The following is a 17941-nucleotide window of genomic DNA, read 5'->3' as shown; positions in this document are numbered from 1 at the left end:
GTATGCCACAAGAAGCAAAAAATAAATAAAAATATAAAATAAAAAAATAGCAGCTTGTTTCCTATCCTTCTCCCCAGGTCACAGGCTCTGCAAGGTCTCTCTTCGGCTCCCATTCTAAGTTGATGTTCCCTAGAAATGCAGTCAATGGGAACTGACTAAAATTGACCTTTGCCTGCCAATTACCTTCTTGTGTTTGAACTTCTATCATTTTTGAAGAGAACTGTTAGCTTCCTGATGAAATTGATATTTCCCCCGTCACAGAAGTGGAGAACAAGCTAAAGGTGAGGAAAGATAGGATTTGTGAATCTGCTTATTCTCCTCTGTCAGTGGCATCTTAATTTCTCATTAAGTCATAAAGTTTTGGGCTGTTAATGGTAATTAATTAATTGATGTTATTAACACAGGCACAAATTAGGACACTCTGATAACCTTTCCTTATAACTTTTCCTAAAATGCTTGGTTTTCCTGACTGCAGCATCTTATGACACATTTGTATGTCATTTAGTGAGCATCTGATGATAATGCCAAACCTTTAGTTTTTTGTTTTTGTTTTTGTCTTTTTAGGGCTGCACGCATGGCATATGGAGGTTCCTGGGCTAGGGGTTGAATTGGAGCTGTAGCTGCTGGCCTATACCACAGCCTCAGCAAAGTGGGATCTGAGCCACATCTGTGACCTACACCACAACTCACGGCAACGCCAGATCCTTAACCCAATGAGCACGGCAAGGGCTTGAACCTATGTCCTCATGCATTCTAGTCAGATTCGTTTCTGCTGAGCCACAATGGGAACTCCTAGATTTTTTTTCCTAACCATTTATTTTTATATTTATTGGGTGCTCTGTAAATGTATAGCAGTGTGTCAGTCCCTATGGAGGTAGTCCAAGAAATATAAAATTCTATTCTATTTTTTTACTAGGTGTACATCCTATAGGTTGTTTTTGGTGTGGAACCCTGCAATCCTTGAGCAATTTTGTTTGGGAAACTGGAATCCATAAAAATTCTAGGGTAAAATTGTGAAAAGCAGACCTGAAACGAACTGGTATCGACAGACCAAGTTAGTTTATGTGGCTAATCACTCATAGATCTCTCACCCAGGGTGATGGTTCTGATGATGCTTTGTTTGAACCCCGGCCAGGAAGCCACAGGGTTCAAATGCCTATTGCAAATAGGAGCATAAATGTCATGTTTAATCTCTTTTTCCTCATGTGTCAAATTAAGGGTTAAACTAATGCATTTCCAAGATCCTTTCAGCTCTGACAGGCTGTAATTTCATAATTACAGTTATTATTTGTCAAAATTTAAATGAGTCTGGATAAACCAGTTAGAATAATCAGCCAGGTATGTCACAATATTTTGGTGGAGTACCAGTCTCTAAGTGTCTGACAAGTATTTAGAAACCATTATTCATAAAAACCATTAAATACCACATAAATTTAAGTCGTTGTAATAATACTTTTCTTCTTGTCCTTTCTTTACCACTACACGTCTCGAAGAAATTGTCTACACTCGATACCCCTTCCTCATCATACTTACTGCACTCTTCACAATTTGGCTTCCTTCCTGCAGCAGACACTATCACTTTCCTGCTCAAATTCCTTTGGGTCTTAGCATTTAGTGCATGCAAGCCTCTGAATCTATTTGCCTGAGAGTTTTCTCTGGTGGCCAAGTTCTTCTGCTCTGTTTGATTCCATGCCAGGTCAAAATGCTGGAGAGTCAATGCCACTTAGAAATAACTATCAGTCATGAAACAATGTCTGCTTGCAATTGGCATATAAATACCCAGCTCTCTCACCCTTTAGTCAGAATGACTCTGAGATATGTGTTCTAAACCAGCTCCTAGAGTTTCCTAGTGGGGTTGAGCCCTGGTTAACCACAGTGACAACTTGCTCTATAATGCACGCAATTCCTGGCTTCCCTTCTCTGTCTCAATTCCCTATTCCCCTACCAGTATTTTTGAGAATTGTTCATTGAATAGACAACTTGCATTTAATCCTTGTCCCAGGGGCTACTCCTGGGGATGCAAACCAACACACATCTCCTATGACTCTAAAACCAATGGCCGTTGTTGCCCCATTCTTTCTTTCTTAATCCTCATCTCCATTCCTTTCACAGCCCAGCACGCTCTCAATTATCCTTTTCTGTCTCTAACAGTCCAAGTTCTGTCTCCTATTTCTTCCTCTATGCCCAAAGTTCTCAAATTTTTAAAAAAATTTTTTATTAAAGTATAGCTGATTTACAGAGAAGGGAAGCCAGGAATTGAGTGTAATGTTTCCTTGATTTCTGCCATATGGCATAGTGACTCAATTATATATATATATATATATATACAGTCTTTTTTTTCATACCATCTTCCATCATGTTCTAACTCATGAGATTGGACATAGTTCTCTGTGCTATGCAGTAGGACCTCATTGATTATCCACTCTAAATGTAATAGTTTGCATCTAGCAACCCCAAACTCCTGGTCTATTCCACTCCCTCCCCTTCCCCTGGCAATCACAAGTCTGCTCTCCATGTCTGTGATCTGTTTCTGTCTTGTAGATAGGATCTAAGATTTTGTCCTAGAACTTCTTCTCTTAATTTTTCTCTGAACACTCTTTCTTGGCAGAGCTGTTTAGCTGTGGCATGATGGAGGTGCATGTGGATGGATGCTTGTGCACTTGACTTTCAGCCCCTTGACCTCCTTCACCTCTCTTTCACCTCCATGAACCTCATTGTCTGGAAATGCTCAATTTGGGGAATCTTGAGTTCCAACACCACGCTCATTAACCATAGCTCTCTCCTTAAGTCTGCCTCTCTTCTATCTTATGGATAGTCCATTGTTTAAAAACTCCATTTTTCTCTCTCCCAACTTCCACTACTCTAATTTGAGTGCTATTTAAGAAAATGACTCAGTTGGTGCTACTATAAACCCACTCTCCGCCACTTGGCCCCTCAGTACTGGCCAGAAGTTTTTGGTTGTGCTTTATCAGCATCCTCTTCCATTCCCATTAGCAGTGGATAAAATTTTATCTCTTTTGAAGCCCCACCCCAGCACTGCTTCCCTCACTCTAAGCCTTGACCTCGCCTCTTACATCTTTGAAATAACTGTCACTCCTAAGTGGATATTCTCCTGATATCGTTCTCTGTGACCTAAAAACTGAACTTCATCTGCCCATTCTTCTCTCTTTTATCTCAGAAAGAGGAGAGTTCCTTTTTCAAGTTCAGGCTAAGCTCTTCATTTTTCAGTAAAAGTCAGTTAACCAAGAGATGAATGAAAATGAAGAATTTGGGATTGAACAAGTGCTGGTAAAAGGACTCGTTATGAAATTAGAAGCAATCTTAATATAGAACTAATATAAACAAGGTTATTAATTATGGTCATAAGCAGAAGGTTAAATATTTACATACTAACTTGACATGAAAATAATTATGTGCCTAACAAACATTGGAATAGAGGAGGAAGTGTTAGGGTGTTTATTTCCTCACTTTGCAAATCACAGATAATTTACTGAAGTTGAAAATTTTAACTAACTAAACACGTGGTTAGATCTATCTGTCATTTATACATAAAATAACCACAAACTTCTAAATTTTGTACACAATAATATTTTTTCTTAATTTCAGGGAGCTCTATTGGGAAATAATATCTCTTTTATGTATCCAATTTATCTGAAGTTTAACGATTTCCTCAGTTTTCTTTCAATTTCCTTTCTTTCTGTTAAATTCTATAGTAATTAAATAATTAAGCTGTGTCACACTGGGAGCTATGTCTAGTCACTTATGATGGAGCATGATAATGTGCGAAAATAGAATGTGTACATGTATGTGTAACTAGGTCACCACGCTGCACAGTAGAAAAAAAATTGTATTGGGGAAATAACTATTAAAAAATGAAAAATTTAAAAATTTAAAAAAAACAAAGTGTGTTTAATATGATCCCAGTTCTGTTAAACAATTTATCTCTTCTCTCTCCATATACAGTCTTACAAAAGTATCTACAATATCGTTTACCTAATGCTGGCAATGATTATTTCTGAGTAATGTGATTTGGGGTAATAAAAGATAATACTTTCTTCCAGTGTTTTTTTGGTATTACTTAATATTTTTTAAAAAATGAGAATGTATAACATCAGCAAAACAATAATATTACTATATTTTTCATGTAATTAAGGACTGTTACCTTATCTCAAGTTATTTAACTTGATTATTCCCATTCAAGGCATTCACAAATGCCACAAAGTATAAAATACAGCCCTCACATTGAGGTATTTGCCATCCTCCAAACTGAATAATTTACATATTTTATTTCTTTATTCATTTAACTCTTAAGAGAAAAGATGCTCAATTGTCTAATACCAACATGAATTACATCATACACTCAACAAGTATTCATTGCAGGCTTAGATTTGTCAGGCATTGTGTTTATATAGAAAGCAAGATTGACAACGTTGTTACCCTCAATTTGTATTAAAACTTTGAAACAGTGAAACTCAAATGTCCCTGGTCAAAACTATTTTCTCTAATGTTGTTAGCAACAGTTTGCAAATGTTTTAAATCTAAGTTATCATCTTCATGATCTTGACGTCCCCAAATAAATAGTTTTATACCTCTCTCATCTTTCTTTAAGATTTTTCTACCTTGACATAAAGTGAATCTATTTTTGGAAAAACTAGGAGAAGAACTGGATGTTTAGGGGAGTTGGTGCCACATTTAAAGTTACCAATGAGGAAACACTCTAGGATCCAAGAGTCCCCTTCTTGTTCTTGTCAACTTTCTAATGGGGAAACAATTAACATACTGTAAGATTCTTAAATTTATTTCATTCTATGTCAGAAAATTAAGAGTTTATGTCAATGTTTCACTTTCAACCTAAAAGTTTATTATTTTCAATTATTCTCATCAGAGGATCTCAACACGTCACAACATTATCCAAAAGCCATGGTCAAATGAGCTTTTGGGACAAAAACAATTTGTCAAGAGAGTTTATTGCTTTTTCTACATATCTCATGTAGAAGCCATCCATTAATATGCAAACATTACATTTAGTATAGAAGTGTTAATTCAGATGTTATTTCTTGATTCCCTAACCATCAGTGGATTTTATACACTTAATTGTCTTTAGCTATAATGAATACATCTTAATAGGGAAAGCCAAGCTGTAACTCCTGTTTTTCAACTCTCCTGTGATTATTTGAATCTTTTTTTTTGTCTTTTTGCTATTTCTTTGGGCCGCTCCCGCGGCATATGGAGGTTCCCAGGCTAGGGGTCGAATCAGAGCTGTAGCCACCGGCCTGCGCCAGAGCCACAGCAACGCGGGATCCGAGCCGCGTCTGCCACCTACACCACAGCTCACGGCAACGCCGGATCGCCAACCCACTGAGCAAGGGCAGGGACTGAACCCACAACCTCATGGTTCCTAGTCGGATTCGTTAACCACTGCGCCACGATGGGAATTCCTGATTATTTGAATCTTAAATAATAATCCGGAAATAGTACAGGGTTTCTTTTTGAAATTATGAATCTGAGAGCAAATGTAAAATAAAGCCACTGCTACACTGGGAGAAAAACATTTGAACTTCAGGATTCATGTTTTATTTTTAAAGCCTGACTGAGCAGTTATAGCTGAATATATAATTATTGCAAACTTAACTATTAGCATCACTCTGTGATGTACTGTAACATTATGATCTACAGCTAATAAGACTTTTGAAATAGAAACTGATTTCAAGATATTCATTCATCAGAGAAAAGAAGGTCTAATTTCTCCCCTTCTTTTGTATTTTGATCAAGTTTTCACTGCAGGTTTCATTTTCTCTGCTTAAAGAGCTCAGCTAGTCTACTACTGATAATTTCTAAGTTGGGAATTTTAGGGAAACACAGGAGACTGTTGGTCAGTGATTTGCTAGTCATCAACGACTTCTATTTCCTAGCTAAAGTTCTGCCTATAAATAAATGGATACAACAGGGATAGTTTCTTAGAGACTAATTCTTCAAGTACCTTCTCTCTGAGGCTATATCATCATCTTGTGACCCAAGTGTCTTTAATAGTTAAGAAGCACATAATGAGCACCTACTATGAGTAGGGTATATTGGTTGCCAGTGAAAGGGACAGAGTGTTGAATGAATCTTATATTCTTTTTTTTTTTTTTTCTTTTTGCCATTTCTTGGGCCACTCCCACGGCATATGGAGGTTCCCAGGCTAGGGGTCTCATCGGAGCTGTAGCTGCCAGCCTACGCCAGAGCCACAGCAACGCAGGATCTGAGCCGCGTCTGCGACCTACACCACAACTCACAGTAACGCTGGATCGTTAACCCACTGAGCAAGGGCAGGGATTGAACCCTCAACCTCATGGTTCTTAGTCGGATTCGTTAACCACTGCGCCACGACGGGAACTCCTGAATTTTATATTCTTGCTGGAGGATACAAATCACAAAGACCTGAAAATTTAGTTGACATTATGAGACAAAAATAAAAAAAACTCCCACAAGTCTTTAAAAGTTTATTATTACAGTGATTTGGCATGATTTGGCTGCAATGTTTGGAGAGTTGCTTAAGCAACTTAAGAAATGGAATATTTATCGAGAGTGTACTGGTTTGGGTAGTGCTGGTTGTTCTAAAGATAAACTCCCAATTCTCAGTGTCTTAATATAATAGTTTAATTTCTCATTCATTAAGGTCTTCTAAATCAGGAATCAGGGATCTAGGCTCCTTTTATCTTGTGACTCTGTCATCTTTGGCATTTGTTTCCAAAATTATTGTTCTCAATCGCATTAAGCCTCATAAAAGAAAAGAGTGTGGAAAACCAACCTATGGAGAATTTTTAACGCATCAAGCCCAGATGAAGTGCACATCAATTTATAACACATTGGCTGGAATTGCCATATGATTCCCCTACCTGCAAGGCAGGCTGGGGAACGTAGTCTTTCTGCGGCTCTTATAGAAGAGGAAATTAGTTTGGTGATTAGCTTTATGCCTTTGTCAGAGTTCTTTTATTGGGAAGTTGAGCTGGAAGTTATTAGAAACTCAGGTGAAACATTTGCTTCTCCCATGACCTGGATGGACTTTCATGGTGCCTAGTCTCCACTGTCCACTCTGTAGCAACAAGTCAAGATAAATACCTTGATCTATAATGAATTATAGGCTGTGGAATTATTTGGGCTAGGCCATCTCATGAATTATGGCTAACTCATGGATAGGGTTTCCATTGGGTTGAGTGTATATTCTTCATGCAATTAGTTGTCACTCCTAAGAAAGTACAACCCACAACTGCTTTCTTGAGTAAAAAAAAATTGACTATGTCACCACCTTATTATTATTACTACCAAAACTGTTTTTATTCTGTATACTCAGCACTATGTCCAGAACCTTACATGTACTATATTATTGATCTTTCACAACTCTCATATATTATTAACCATTTCATATAAAATTTGCCTCTGAGGGATTTCATAACCTAGCCAAGTTTCCAGTGCTGTCTGACAGCAAATCTCATCATCTTTTCCTTTCAGCATCACTGTTCCTATTTTCCCTTCAGCCACAGGAGGGTTATTGGGCATGGTGAGTGCTGTGACTGGTTTGGTGACTGGTCCAAGAGAAAGGAACAGATTTTATGCAATGGAAATTCCAAAGAGATAGAGAGTACTCTGGCCTAGGAGGAAGATAAGGTCAGAGAAGGCTTATGGAGTGAGTTGGAACTTAACCTAAGGCATAATGTATTAAGATGGAGTCCAAAGGAATTCATAGCAGCTGTATTGGGGAAGTAGTGTTCTGGGCCCCCTTTCCTCCTTGGTAGTAGATCTTGTAGTTCCAGAAAAACTGTCCTTTAAGGGTTTCTTAGATAGAATCTTTTTGGAAATACTTACTATCAAAATACTTACTATCAAAACTATTTCTGTCCCCCACCTCCCCTTCCATTAAACCATACTAAGAGGACAGGGGAATATGTTTAGAGAATTCTTCTTTTGACTGACAGTTGATTGCATGCAGATATGAGAGTAAAAATATGATTCAATATTGTTGAGATATTAAGACATCCATAAAGGGTTAGAATAAATATTCAAAATACATATATCTGAAAAAAGATTTCTATCCAGGGAGTTCCTATTGTGGTGCAGTGGAAACGAATATGACTAGTATCCATGGGGGTGTAGGTTTGATCCCTGGCCTCACTCAGTGGGTCGGGGATCTGGCATTGCAATGAACTGTGGTGTAGGTCACAGATGCAAACTGGATCCCACATTGCTGTGGCTGTGGTGTAGGCCAGCAGCTGTAGCTCTGATTTGACCCCTATCCTGGGAACTTTCATATGCTGTGGGTGCAGCCCTAAAAGACAAAAAAAAAAAAAAAAAAAAAAAAAGATTCCTACCCATAATAGGCAAAGAACCCCTACAAGCCAAAAATTAAGACAGATGACCCCAAAGAAAAAAAGACCAGAGCAAATACTATATAAAAAAGGCTATCTGAATCACCAATAAGCATAGAAAGAGGTATTCAGCTTCAACTGCTCATCAGGGGAAACGTAAAGTTAAGTCACAACTAGATGCCACTACATACACATCAAAATAGCTAAAAGGAATAAAACAGCAAGTGTTGGTGGGAAGGTGGAGCGATTGGAATCTTCACACACTGCTGGCAAGAATGTAAATTGTCAAAACTACTTTGGATAACTGTCAGTTTGTCTATGGTAGGTAGAATTCTGAGAGGGGCTCCAGTGTTTTCACCCACTGCTGTATGTGCCCTGTGCAGTCCCCTGCCCTTGATTATGGGCAGGACTGTGACTAGGATGAATTTCACTTCTGTGATTAGATTATATCATATGACAGAGGTGATGTGGATTATCAAATGTAGTTAAGGACCCAAATCAGTTTACTTGAATTAATCAAAAGAATCAAAAGAGAAATTTTCCTGAATGGGCCCAACCTAATCAGGTTAGGTGGGATGTTCCTTCCCAAAGGAAGAGATTTGAAGGGGGAGAGTGTGAGAAGGCTTATAGAGGAGGTCATGGGTCAAGGTCATGAGGGTAGCCTCTAGAAGCTGACAGTAGTCTTGGTCCGGTAGCCAGCGAGAAAGTGAAATAAGTCTCTAGGTCTACAACTACAAGGAGCTTAATTCTTGTAAAAACCTGAATATGGGAGCTCCTGTTGTGGCTCAGCAGATTAAGAACCCAACTGGCATCCATGAGGATGTGGGTTCGATCTCTGGCCTCACTCAGTATGTTAACAATCTGACGTTGCCGTGAGCTGTAGTGTAGGTTGCAGACACAGCTCAGATCTGGTATTGCTATGCTGTGGTATAGGCCAGCAGCTGCAGCTCCAATTCGACCCCGAGCCCAGGAACTTCCATGTGCGCAGATGGGACCCTAAAAAACAAAAACAAACAAACAAACCCCTGAACATGTTTGGAAGAGGATTTTCCCTTAGTCCTGCCTCTCAATGAGGACACAGCTGGTCAATATCTTGAATTCAGTCTACGGGGCCTTAAGCAGAAGAGCCAACTAAAGTGTGCCAGGCTCCTTATTCATGATAACTAAGAAATAATAAATTTGTGTGGTATTAGACCCCTAAATTTGTAGTAGTTTGTTATACAGCAACGGAAAACTGATATTCCTAGGGATAGTCCCAATGGGAAGGTATAAATGCATACACTGCAGTATCCATAGAAGAAATATTTATAAGAGCCTAAAGCTAAAAACTACCCAAGTGAGCAAGAGGGGGATTTATGGAAGACTGATCATATCGTATCTCTTCATCTGGGTGTGGGTTACACAGGTGTGCTCAGTTTGTGAAATTTCATCAAGCTGTGCTCTTTCCTAAATTATATCAAACTGTAATAAAACTAAAATGGCCAGAAGTTTATTCTTTCATTATATAACAGCACAATTACTATTATATTAAAAAAAATTTAAAAACATTATATGCTTAAATGTGGTCACATGATTTTACCTGTGTAATCATCAGTCCTACATGGGCAAAAAAATAAAATATATCATAGTGAAACAAAAACACTTCATTATCCTTTGTTTGGATTTATACCTGAATTCTCAGTTGATTTTTGGCCACCCTTGACATGTTTCTTTAATAAATAATTTTCTTTTTCTTTTTCAAAGAAATTAAAATTGGTAGTGTATTGAGAATGTTAAGGTAATCTTTAGAATAATGCCTTTGTCATTATTATTGCAAACTCATTCTCCCAGAGATATGCATCCTCTCTGGTGAACTTACATCTTTGGGCCAGGTCACGACAAAATAGAAAAATTCAGTTTTAACACACCTTTCCAAGGGTAAAGTTATAGGTATTTTTATTCTATTTTTGAGAGGAAACATATTTGTGTGCTCATGGTCTTATAAGAGTCAGGCAAAATAATCAACAAATACTCATTAAATACGCTGTAGATAGGCAAATGTGCTAAATACAGAGGCCATCAAAGGACATAGCATCTTGGAAGACTTATAAGCAATCTGAAGAAGTATATAGTCATACACATTAGTGAATGACATATGTTCATATGTCAGTACAAGATAATTGCCTGATATAGAAAACGGCAAAAAGAAATAAAGGCAAGGAAAAAATCTGAACTCTAAAATGGTGCCCAAAAGGCAGAGTTCTTGGCAGTCAGGGAAGGCTTCTTGGAGGCAGCATGATAGAAAAATAAAATTATTTTCCGCAAAGAAAATTTGGCTTTAAATCTGAGGGTTTTTTTTTTTTTTTTTTTTTTTTGGTCCACTTTCCAGATATAAGCAGTTACTTTTAATATCTTGGAACTTTAAGTGTTTAATCTGAGAATTAGAGCTGATGACAATAATTTCTACCTCTTAGGTTCATGAGATTAGATAACTTAGTAAAAGATCAGGTACCTCCAGGTGGATAGCCCACCCTCATTTAGGATGAATAAATAAATTTGCTGTCCAACACTAAGCCTCTGGAAGGATGAGGCAGTTGGGAGCTGGCGGGTATCCTAAGTGTTAGAGGGAAGAAAGAGAAGGAGGTACTGAGGGTTTAAAATGAAAAACAAATGTTGACAAAAGCACAGTACAGCATGATGAAATCAAGATGGGACAGTGTTTGGGAGACCTGGAGGAGTAAATAAAACTAAGAAGTTTTCTTACAGGCTGTCAAACCCAGTGATATGCTGGCTCTGATGAGGGAACTAGAAATATAGAAAATTCCATCCCTGAATATTTACCTGTTAAGCAGGAAGATAATAACCCATATTTACTACATAAATGAAATGACTAGATGACAAGTGACAAAAGGTTCCAGCTTGTGTCATGTAGCCTTTGCTTTTTTAATCCCACAGGAATCAGGAGAAGGGAAATCTCCTGCCATCAGGGAAGATTTGACGCTCAAGCTTGGGGGGTGGGTGGACATGGATCCAATGGAGGAAAAGTGGGTTTATTCTAGACAAGCGTAGCTTTGTGTAACAATTCATCAGAAGTTTCTTGCTATAGACTGATTTTTTTACCTAGATATGTATCAGAACAAAAATCATCTGGATAAGAGATAATACTTCTGAGAGGTTATGGAGAGGTAAGGAGTTATGGCAAGGTTAAAATCCTATTTCTCCTTAGATAGGAATTGCAGGTTTGAGGCTGTAATGCAAAACCAGTGGGTTCCTCTCCAAGAGAGAATGAGAGCGAAAGAGGTTTAGGTAGTTTAGGTATCGGATTTCGCCCCAAAGTAGGAGTTACCTGAGATTTTAGGATAAGTATATTGAGAGGATTCTGATTCATTTATGATGAGATTGTCTTGCTCAAATCCTACCACCAAAACTGTAAATCTTTTATTAAGTTGTTTACCTCTGTATTTTCAAAAAAGGTAACTCTTGGAGAATTAATATGTTAAGCCATTATCAGCTTCAGCTATACCTAGATTTGGTTACATTTCTAAGATCAACTCCTAAGGGTATGCCCACACCATGGAAAGCGGTGTGGTAGGGGAAAAGAGTAACAGGTATTTTTGCATCAACTGCAGCCTTTTTGCAGAGCTGATTTTTTTTTTTTTTTAAGAGCCTAATGCCACAACCCTTTTCAGCATACCCTAAAAGCCAGTACACTCTGCAGAGCACTCAGCTTGATGTGGTACGAGTAAAGAGTTTAAGTTCATCTCTGAAAGATCTGTGTTTAAATTCTTGGCTGTATTCATCCTGGGCCCTTATCTGAGCCAGTTTCCTTTTCAGAACCATAGGCTTAATCATAACAGTAGCTTCCTCAGACTTGTTGAGAGGATTAAATAAAGGGATGTAAAGGGAACTCTACTTAATATTCTGTGATAACCTGTATGGGAAATGAATCTGAAAAAGAATGGATATGTGTATATCTATAACTGAATCACTTTGTTGCACTGCAGAAATTACAACAACATTGTAAATCAACTATACGTCAATTTCTAAAAATGAAAAATAAAAAGTGTATGTAATGTAGACTCCCTCACATGAAGGTTCCCAGTAACTGTCAGCCAATAATAGTTACTACTGTATTTATGGCGCCTGGGTCCTGAATCTTACCAAGTTTCAGGGCGGGGTGGGAAGGAAGGAGGGTTTGCTTGTTTATCCTGTTGGCGACACTCAGGAAACAGTCCCCAGGCCCGAGGCCAGAGCGGCAGCGGGCTGCTCCTTCAGCTGGCGTCTCCTCTCCCCTGCTCCACCCACGCTTCCTGGGAGCAACAAGTTCCTTCTGCACGACCCACCCGCGCGCCACTGACAGCCCCGGCACCTCTTCCCAGACCTCTGGCAAACTCTCTGTCAAACCCACTGGGGGGGTCGAAATCGCGGTGGCCAACGCCCCACCGAGGCGGGAGAACCCGCCGCAGGTGAAGGAGGCTTCGCGGCAGCTGGGAGGGAGGCGGGAGGCGTGGGAAGTTGGGACCAAGGGACTGAGTTCGCGCTGCCCTTGAGAGGCAAAAGCAGCAACCAGAAGCACCCGCTGTTCAACTCAACCTTCTGTCCTGGGATCAAGGGGGAAGACATGGGGCCCAGAATCCCACAGACCTCTATCCGGCCAGCCCTCTGGTTGCCAGATCTCATTCCGACGTCCTCTAGGCTCTGCTGGCCTCGACTTCTCCTTGTACCCTCACCCCACCCTACCTCTCGCCAGGTCCCCTAAGGACACTTGAGATCGCTGGCAAGATATTTCGCAGGAAGAACAAATAGGTCAGCCCTGGACCCCATCCAATGCTCTCCCTCCCCCCCCTCGCCCTCCCAGACTGGGTACCCTGGAGTCTCCAAAGGAGTTCCAAGGCATCCTAGGCTGGGAACCTCATCCGGCTGCCGAAAGAGTTGAACTCTGACAACTTCTTGGAATGGGGATCCCCGCCTTCTTGTGGAAAAGCCAAGCCGACCGCCCACATACCAGGAGAGACACCCCGACTTCTCCGTAGAGAACTCTCCTCAAAAAATCTGCCTCTCCAGCGCCTACAGCTCTGAGTTGAGAGCTAGAAGGCTGAGTACACTTCGGGGTGGGTGGTGGTGGTCGCGCGCAAGAGTGGGAAGTTCAGCGCTTATTTTTAGAACGAAAAACCAGTTTTGTCTACAAGTCTCCAGGAGCCAGGGAGCTGTAGTCCCTAGAGCAAGGACTGAAGTCGGGGAGGGAAGTCCTCCTGGTGCGGGGTTCGAAAAGCACGGGGGATGAATTGCAATGTCCAAGCTTGCAGCCCTGTGGGTCAGAAACTAAGCTTTCTCTGAGAGATGGGGGCGGGGGCGATATCCCGGACGAGTCAGCCAACCCCAAGCCCAGATGTTTAGCGCTTCCTACCTCCATCCCCTGGCAGCCCAGAGAACTTGGTAGCTCGGACAGCCGACCGGGCGCGCCGCATTGTTTGAAAGGTGTTTAGTTACCCTGTTTTGGTCACCAAGTCAAAGAGTAATAAATTGTTTTTATGACCTTACGAGTACAATTTGAAGGGCATTTTAATTACATAACCTGTGAAAGATCACCGGAGGCAATGTCGTGTTAAAGAGTCCATGGCAGAATATCTGCATCGCACGAGAAAGAGAAAACTTGCAAATCTGCAATGAGATTGCGCAGGGCTGTCCCCGTTTTGAAACAACAGGAGAAATGCAAGGGAGAGCTTACCTTTCGGACTCCAAAGCCGTGTTCTGCTGCAACTTGGCGAGCTTCTTCCTCTCCCCCTTTATGCAACTCCACAAGAAAATGATTTGTGAAGACCGGTCTTTCGGCAGACGCAAAAACCGTGACACAGAAGAGGAGCCCGGCGGCCGCCTTCCACTGGGAGACACAGCCACCTTTCATCTTTCTTTGGGAGTGAAAAGTGGTGTTAGAAGGCGCGCAGGCTGGAGGAGCAGTGGTCGCGCAAGGAAGGTGCAAATAAAAAAAAAATATGTATATATATATATATAGTTGTTTTTTTTTTAATCTTTGTGTATAGAAAGACTGATTAGGGTTTGGAAAGCAAATCAATGTGTGTTCTGTAGCATCTGACTGGCGGGGAAGCCGTGTAGTCAGGCAGCCCAGCTTGCTCGCAGAGGTGCTAATGTGGGGAGCTGTGTGTATCTCAGAGAAAGAGCGAGTATATCTGTGCTTGATGCTAAATCTGCATTTTCAGCTCCTCCTCAGCTCCAATTCCACTGGGGCGGGAGGAGAGCACCAGCCCTGGTGACGCGCTGCGGCCAGCAGCCAATGAGGGCTGGAGAAGCGGTGGGCCCCGCCCTGGGCCGCCCCGGTCCCGCCTCTGCCCGCCCCCGGCCTGGCCGGTCCGCCTCCGCCGACGGGGGGCGCCTCGCGGCGAGCCCGCGCCCCCGCCCCCTTCAGCACCCTGGAGAGCTCCTCCATCGCCCAACCCGGGCTCGCACGCTCCAAGGAAAATCCCCCCAGCTGAAATCTGGTCGGCGGCGCCAGAGTGATGTCACTGTTTGTGGAAATCTGTAGAGCTCTGGAAAGGGAATTACGATGTGTGCCGCTCTCTGAGGCCCTGAGGGGAGTTAGGGCACCGGCCTCTCCCTAATCTTTCCTGTTTATGATGCAAAACAACTTCTCTCTCTCACGCGCGCACACACATACACACACACACACACACTCACACACACACACACTCAAGCACTCAAGGCAGACATGCTTCCCCTTCTCTCAATAACAAAGCAAATATTAACCCTCCTCCAGCTACTTCGGGTTCTCCTTGCTGGCAAGGGGGGAGGTTTGGGGAAAGTAGCCTTCTTGGGGTGACTCAAGGGGGAAAGAACGCAGGAGCGAGCTGTTTTTTAATTTTTTGGTAGGCTCCAAGCAGATCCGGAACTAAACAGCTGGGAAGCCTGGCAGGAGATCAGGCTCGCCCCCACCAGTAAGTGCGATTAGATGAGACTCCTCCAGGAGTCTGGGCTGCTCTGCTGAGATTGCCTTCAAGAAAGCTGCGGCGGGATTGACATGCCTGGAGGTGCAATCTCAGAGTTGGGGACGTTCGGTTGCAAGGACAGTGAAGGTGCACTTTGGGGAAGGCACAACTACAGATCGCAGGCTCTGGGCCAAGACTCCAGTTGAGCGTCCTCGACTGGGGCGAATTAAGGCCAAGTGGCAGAGGGTCACCTAAGATAACCAGTTAAGAAACAGGCGCTCCCAGTCCACGAACTGTTTACTACTGACCTCTCCCTGCTCTAGTGAGAGGAAGCAGGGAGGCAATACCTGCAACGAAATGAGAGCTATTGTTTTAAAGCAACTCCAATATTGTTGAGTTACAGAGTATGTACACTGATCTCGAGATTGTGTAGCTCCAAAGTTTGATATTCTACCTTATTTGGATGAGAGGTAAGAGGCTTTTCCCCCAGCATCTTAAGCGTTTGCAGTATATCCAGAGAAAGATAAGGAGAGGGAGGGAGGGAAGAAGAGAGGGAGAAGAGAGAGAGAGAGAGATATTATAATATTGACATACTGCATATATATGTATATATACATATATACATCTATGTATTGCAGACTTCCTCCTTTTCATTTGAGCATGAATTTAGAATCTACACAAGCAAAGCTCTAATGGTAGAAATGAATATGCTTTGCCATGGGACATTCTATCTTTGAAGCAGATCTCATTTTTGATAGAGTTGGCTCCCCGAAAGCCCTTTCAAACATTGCCAAATAAAAACATAAGTGTTACTGGAGATTTTGATTAAAGCATAAGAAATATTAAGCAGTTACTATTATTACTTGAATTCCTTTAAGAAAAGCTAAGTGGGGTGCTAATAAGGTCCTAGGACACAGGCTAAAGATGAAAGTGGCCAGAATAGAGACAAGCTTTCTGGAAAAATATTAATAAAAGGGAACAGGGCTACTCTAGTTTCCTCAGTTCTTTACTGCTCAGAGGCTCATTTCTGCCAAGATTTAAAAAAAAATCACCCTATGTAATTCCACAGCTTACCCCACATAGTCCATCTGTCTGATTCTAACACAGAGTTTTCTTGCTCAGAGACCTTTAACTCTTCCTTTCTCCCTCTCCCTTGTATTTTGCCTATATTTTTAATCAAAGTACTAGGCTGGTATGGAGAAATACCAAGTGGTTCTTCCTACCCTGTATTGTTATTTGAGAAAATGGCACCAAATGTGAAAATTACATTAGATAGATTCACAATCATGGAGAGCATTTCAAAAGCAGAAACAGAGATAAAAATCCAAGACTTTAGAAAAATAGATCTGAAGAGCATCAAATAAGTCAATTTAGAAGATTATGGGTGTTGGGAAATAGTGCAGCTAAAGTAGCTAACTCTTTCTGAAAACGAACATGAAATTACCATCTATTCAGAGATATTTATTAATTTTTTTCTGAAACCACAGAGCCATACTTCATTTCCTAAATAAATTCCAAAGATGAAATGCTAGTAAATGTTGAATCTTATGTATCTGCATTTTAAATAATTAAAACCATGTAAAATTGGGTACAAGCTAAATAAAGCCTGGATGGCTGATTAAAGCAAGCCATTTTTAGTGGTTTACATAGAATACAGCTCATCGTAATATTGTCAGAACAGCATAGCAAATGAAAATAGAACTTTTTTGTGGTGCAAATGCTAAATTTCTAATGCATAGCAATGTAGTAAGCAAGTGGAAGAAATGTTTTGATATTATTTGAAATACATATACACATCCATGTGCATCTGTGTGTTTTAGGTAACTATTTCTATCTCATTTTTTTTTTCTGATTACCAATAGTAAATTTGGTTTAAGAGGGTTAACAGAAGGGAGAAGGCAGCAGAATATTTCAAAAAATGAAATGGAATCCAGTTGACAGGCTCCTGTCACTGGCTATGCCACCTGGGCCAAACCATTGCATACTTCAAAGCCTCTATCCCTTTATGTGTAAAAGGAAACAGTAGAAGTAGATACCTTCCAGGTCTCTACAATTCTTTTTTTTTTATAGTTATTTCCCCAATACAATTTTTTTCCTACTGTACAGCATGGTGACCCAGTTACACATACATGTACACATTCTATTTTCTCACATTATCATGCTCCATCATAAGTGACTAGACATAGTTTCCAGTGCTACGCAGCAGGATCTCATTGCTAATCCATTCCAAAGACAATAGTTTGTATCTATTAACCCCAAGCTCCCCAACCACCCCACTTCCTCCCCCATCCCCTTGACAACCACAAGTCTATTCTCCAAGACCATGATTTTCTTTTCTGTGGAAAGGTTTGTTTGTGCTATATATTAGATTCCAGATATAAGTGATATCATATGGTATTTGCCTTTCTCTTTCTGACTTACTTCACTCAGTATGAGAATCTCTAGTTCCATCCATGTTGCTGCAAATGGCATTATGTCGTTCTTTTTCATGGCTGAGTAGTATTCCATTGTGTATATATACCACCTCTTCCTAATCCAATCATCTGTCAATGAACATTTGGGTTGTTTCCATGTCTTGGCTATTGTGAATAGAGCTGCAATTAACATGCAGGTGCATGTGTGTTTTTTAAGGAAAATTTTGTCTGGATATATGCCCAAGAGTGGGATTGCTGGGTC

The 17941-nt window shown here is 40.8% G+C and overlaps 1 protein-coding gene across 2 annotated transcripts in view; it reads right to left on the bottom strand.

Moving 5' to 3' along the window:
• The window catches only part of PCSK2 (proprotein convertase subtilisin/kexin type 2), a 239841-nt gene extending 225301 nt beyond the window's left edge, over positions 1-14540 (bottom strand). The window contains exon 1 of one of the 2 annotated variants that reach the window (XR_014831821.1): positions 14053-14540. Coding sequence is in view for 1 of the 2 variants with exons in the window: in NM_001004044.1 (NP_001004044.1) it covers positions 14053-14229 (177 nt within the window). In the remaining variant the exon portion in view is untranslated. 2 annotated transcript variants of the gene reach the window in all.
• Between the last annotated feature and the right edge of the window lie 3401 nt (positions 14541-17941).

The sequence above is a fragment of the Sus scrofa genome, chromosome 17 (genome assembly GCF_054392235.1).
Source record: "Sus scrofa isolate SSC_HxYL_T2T_F1_AM1 chromosome 17, Sscrofa_HxYL_maternal_Yorkshire_Landrace_v2.0, whole genome shotgun sequence".
NCBI lineage: Eukaryota > Metazoa > Chordata > Mammalia > Artiodactyla > Suidae > Sus > Sus scrofa.
Note: the sequence above shows the minus strand (reverse complement) of the source record. Positions and strands in the feature narration are given on the sequence as shown.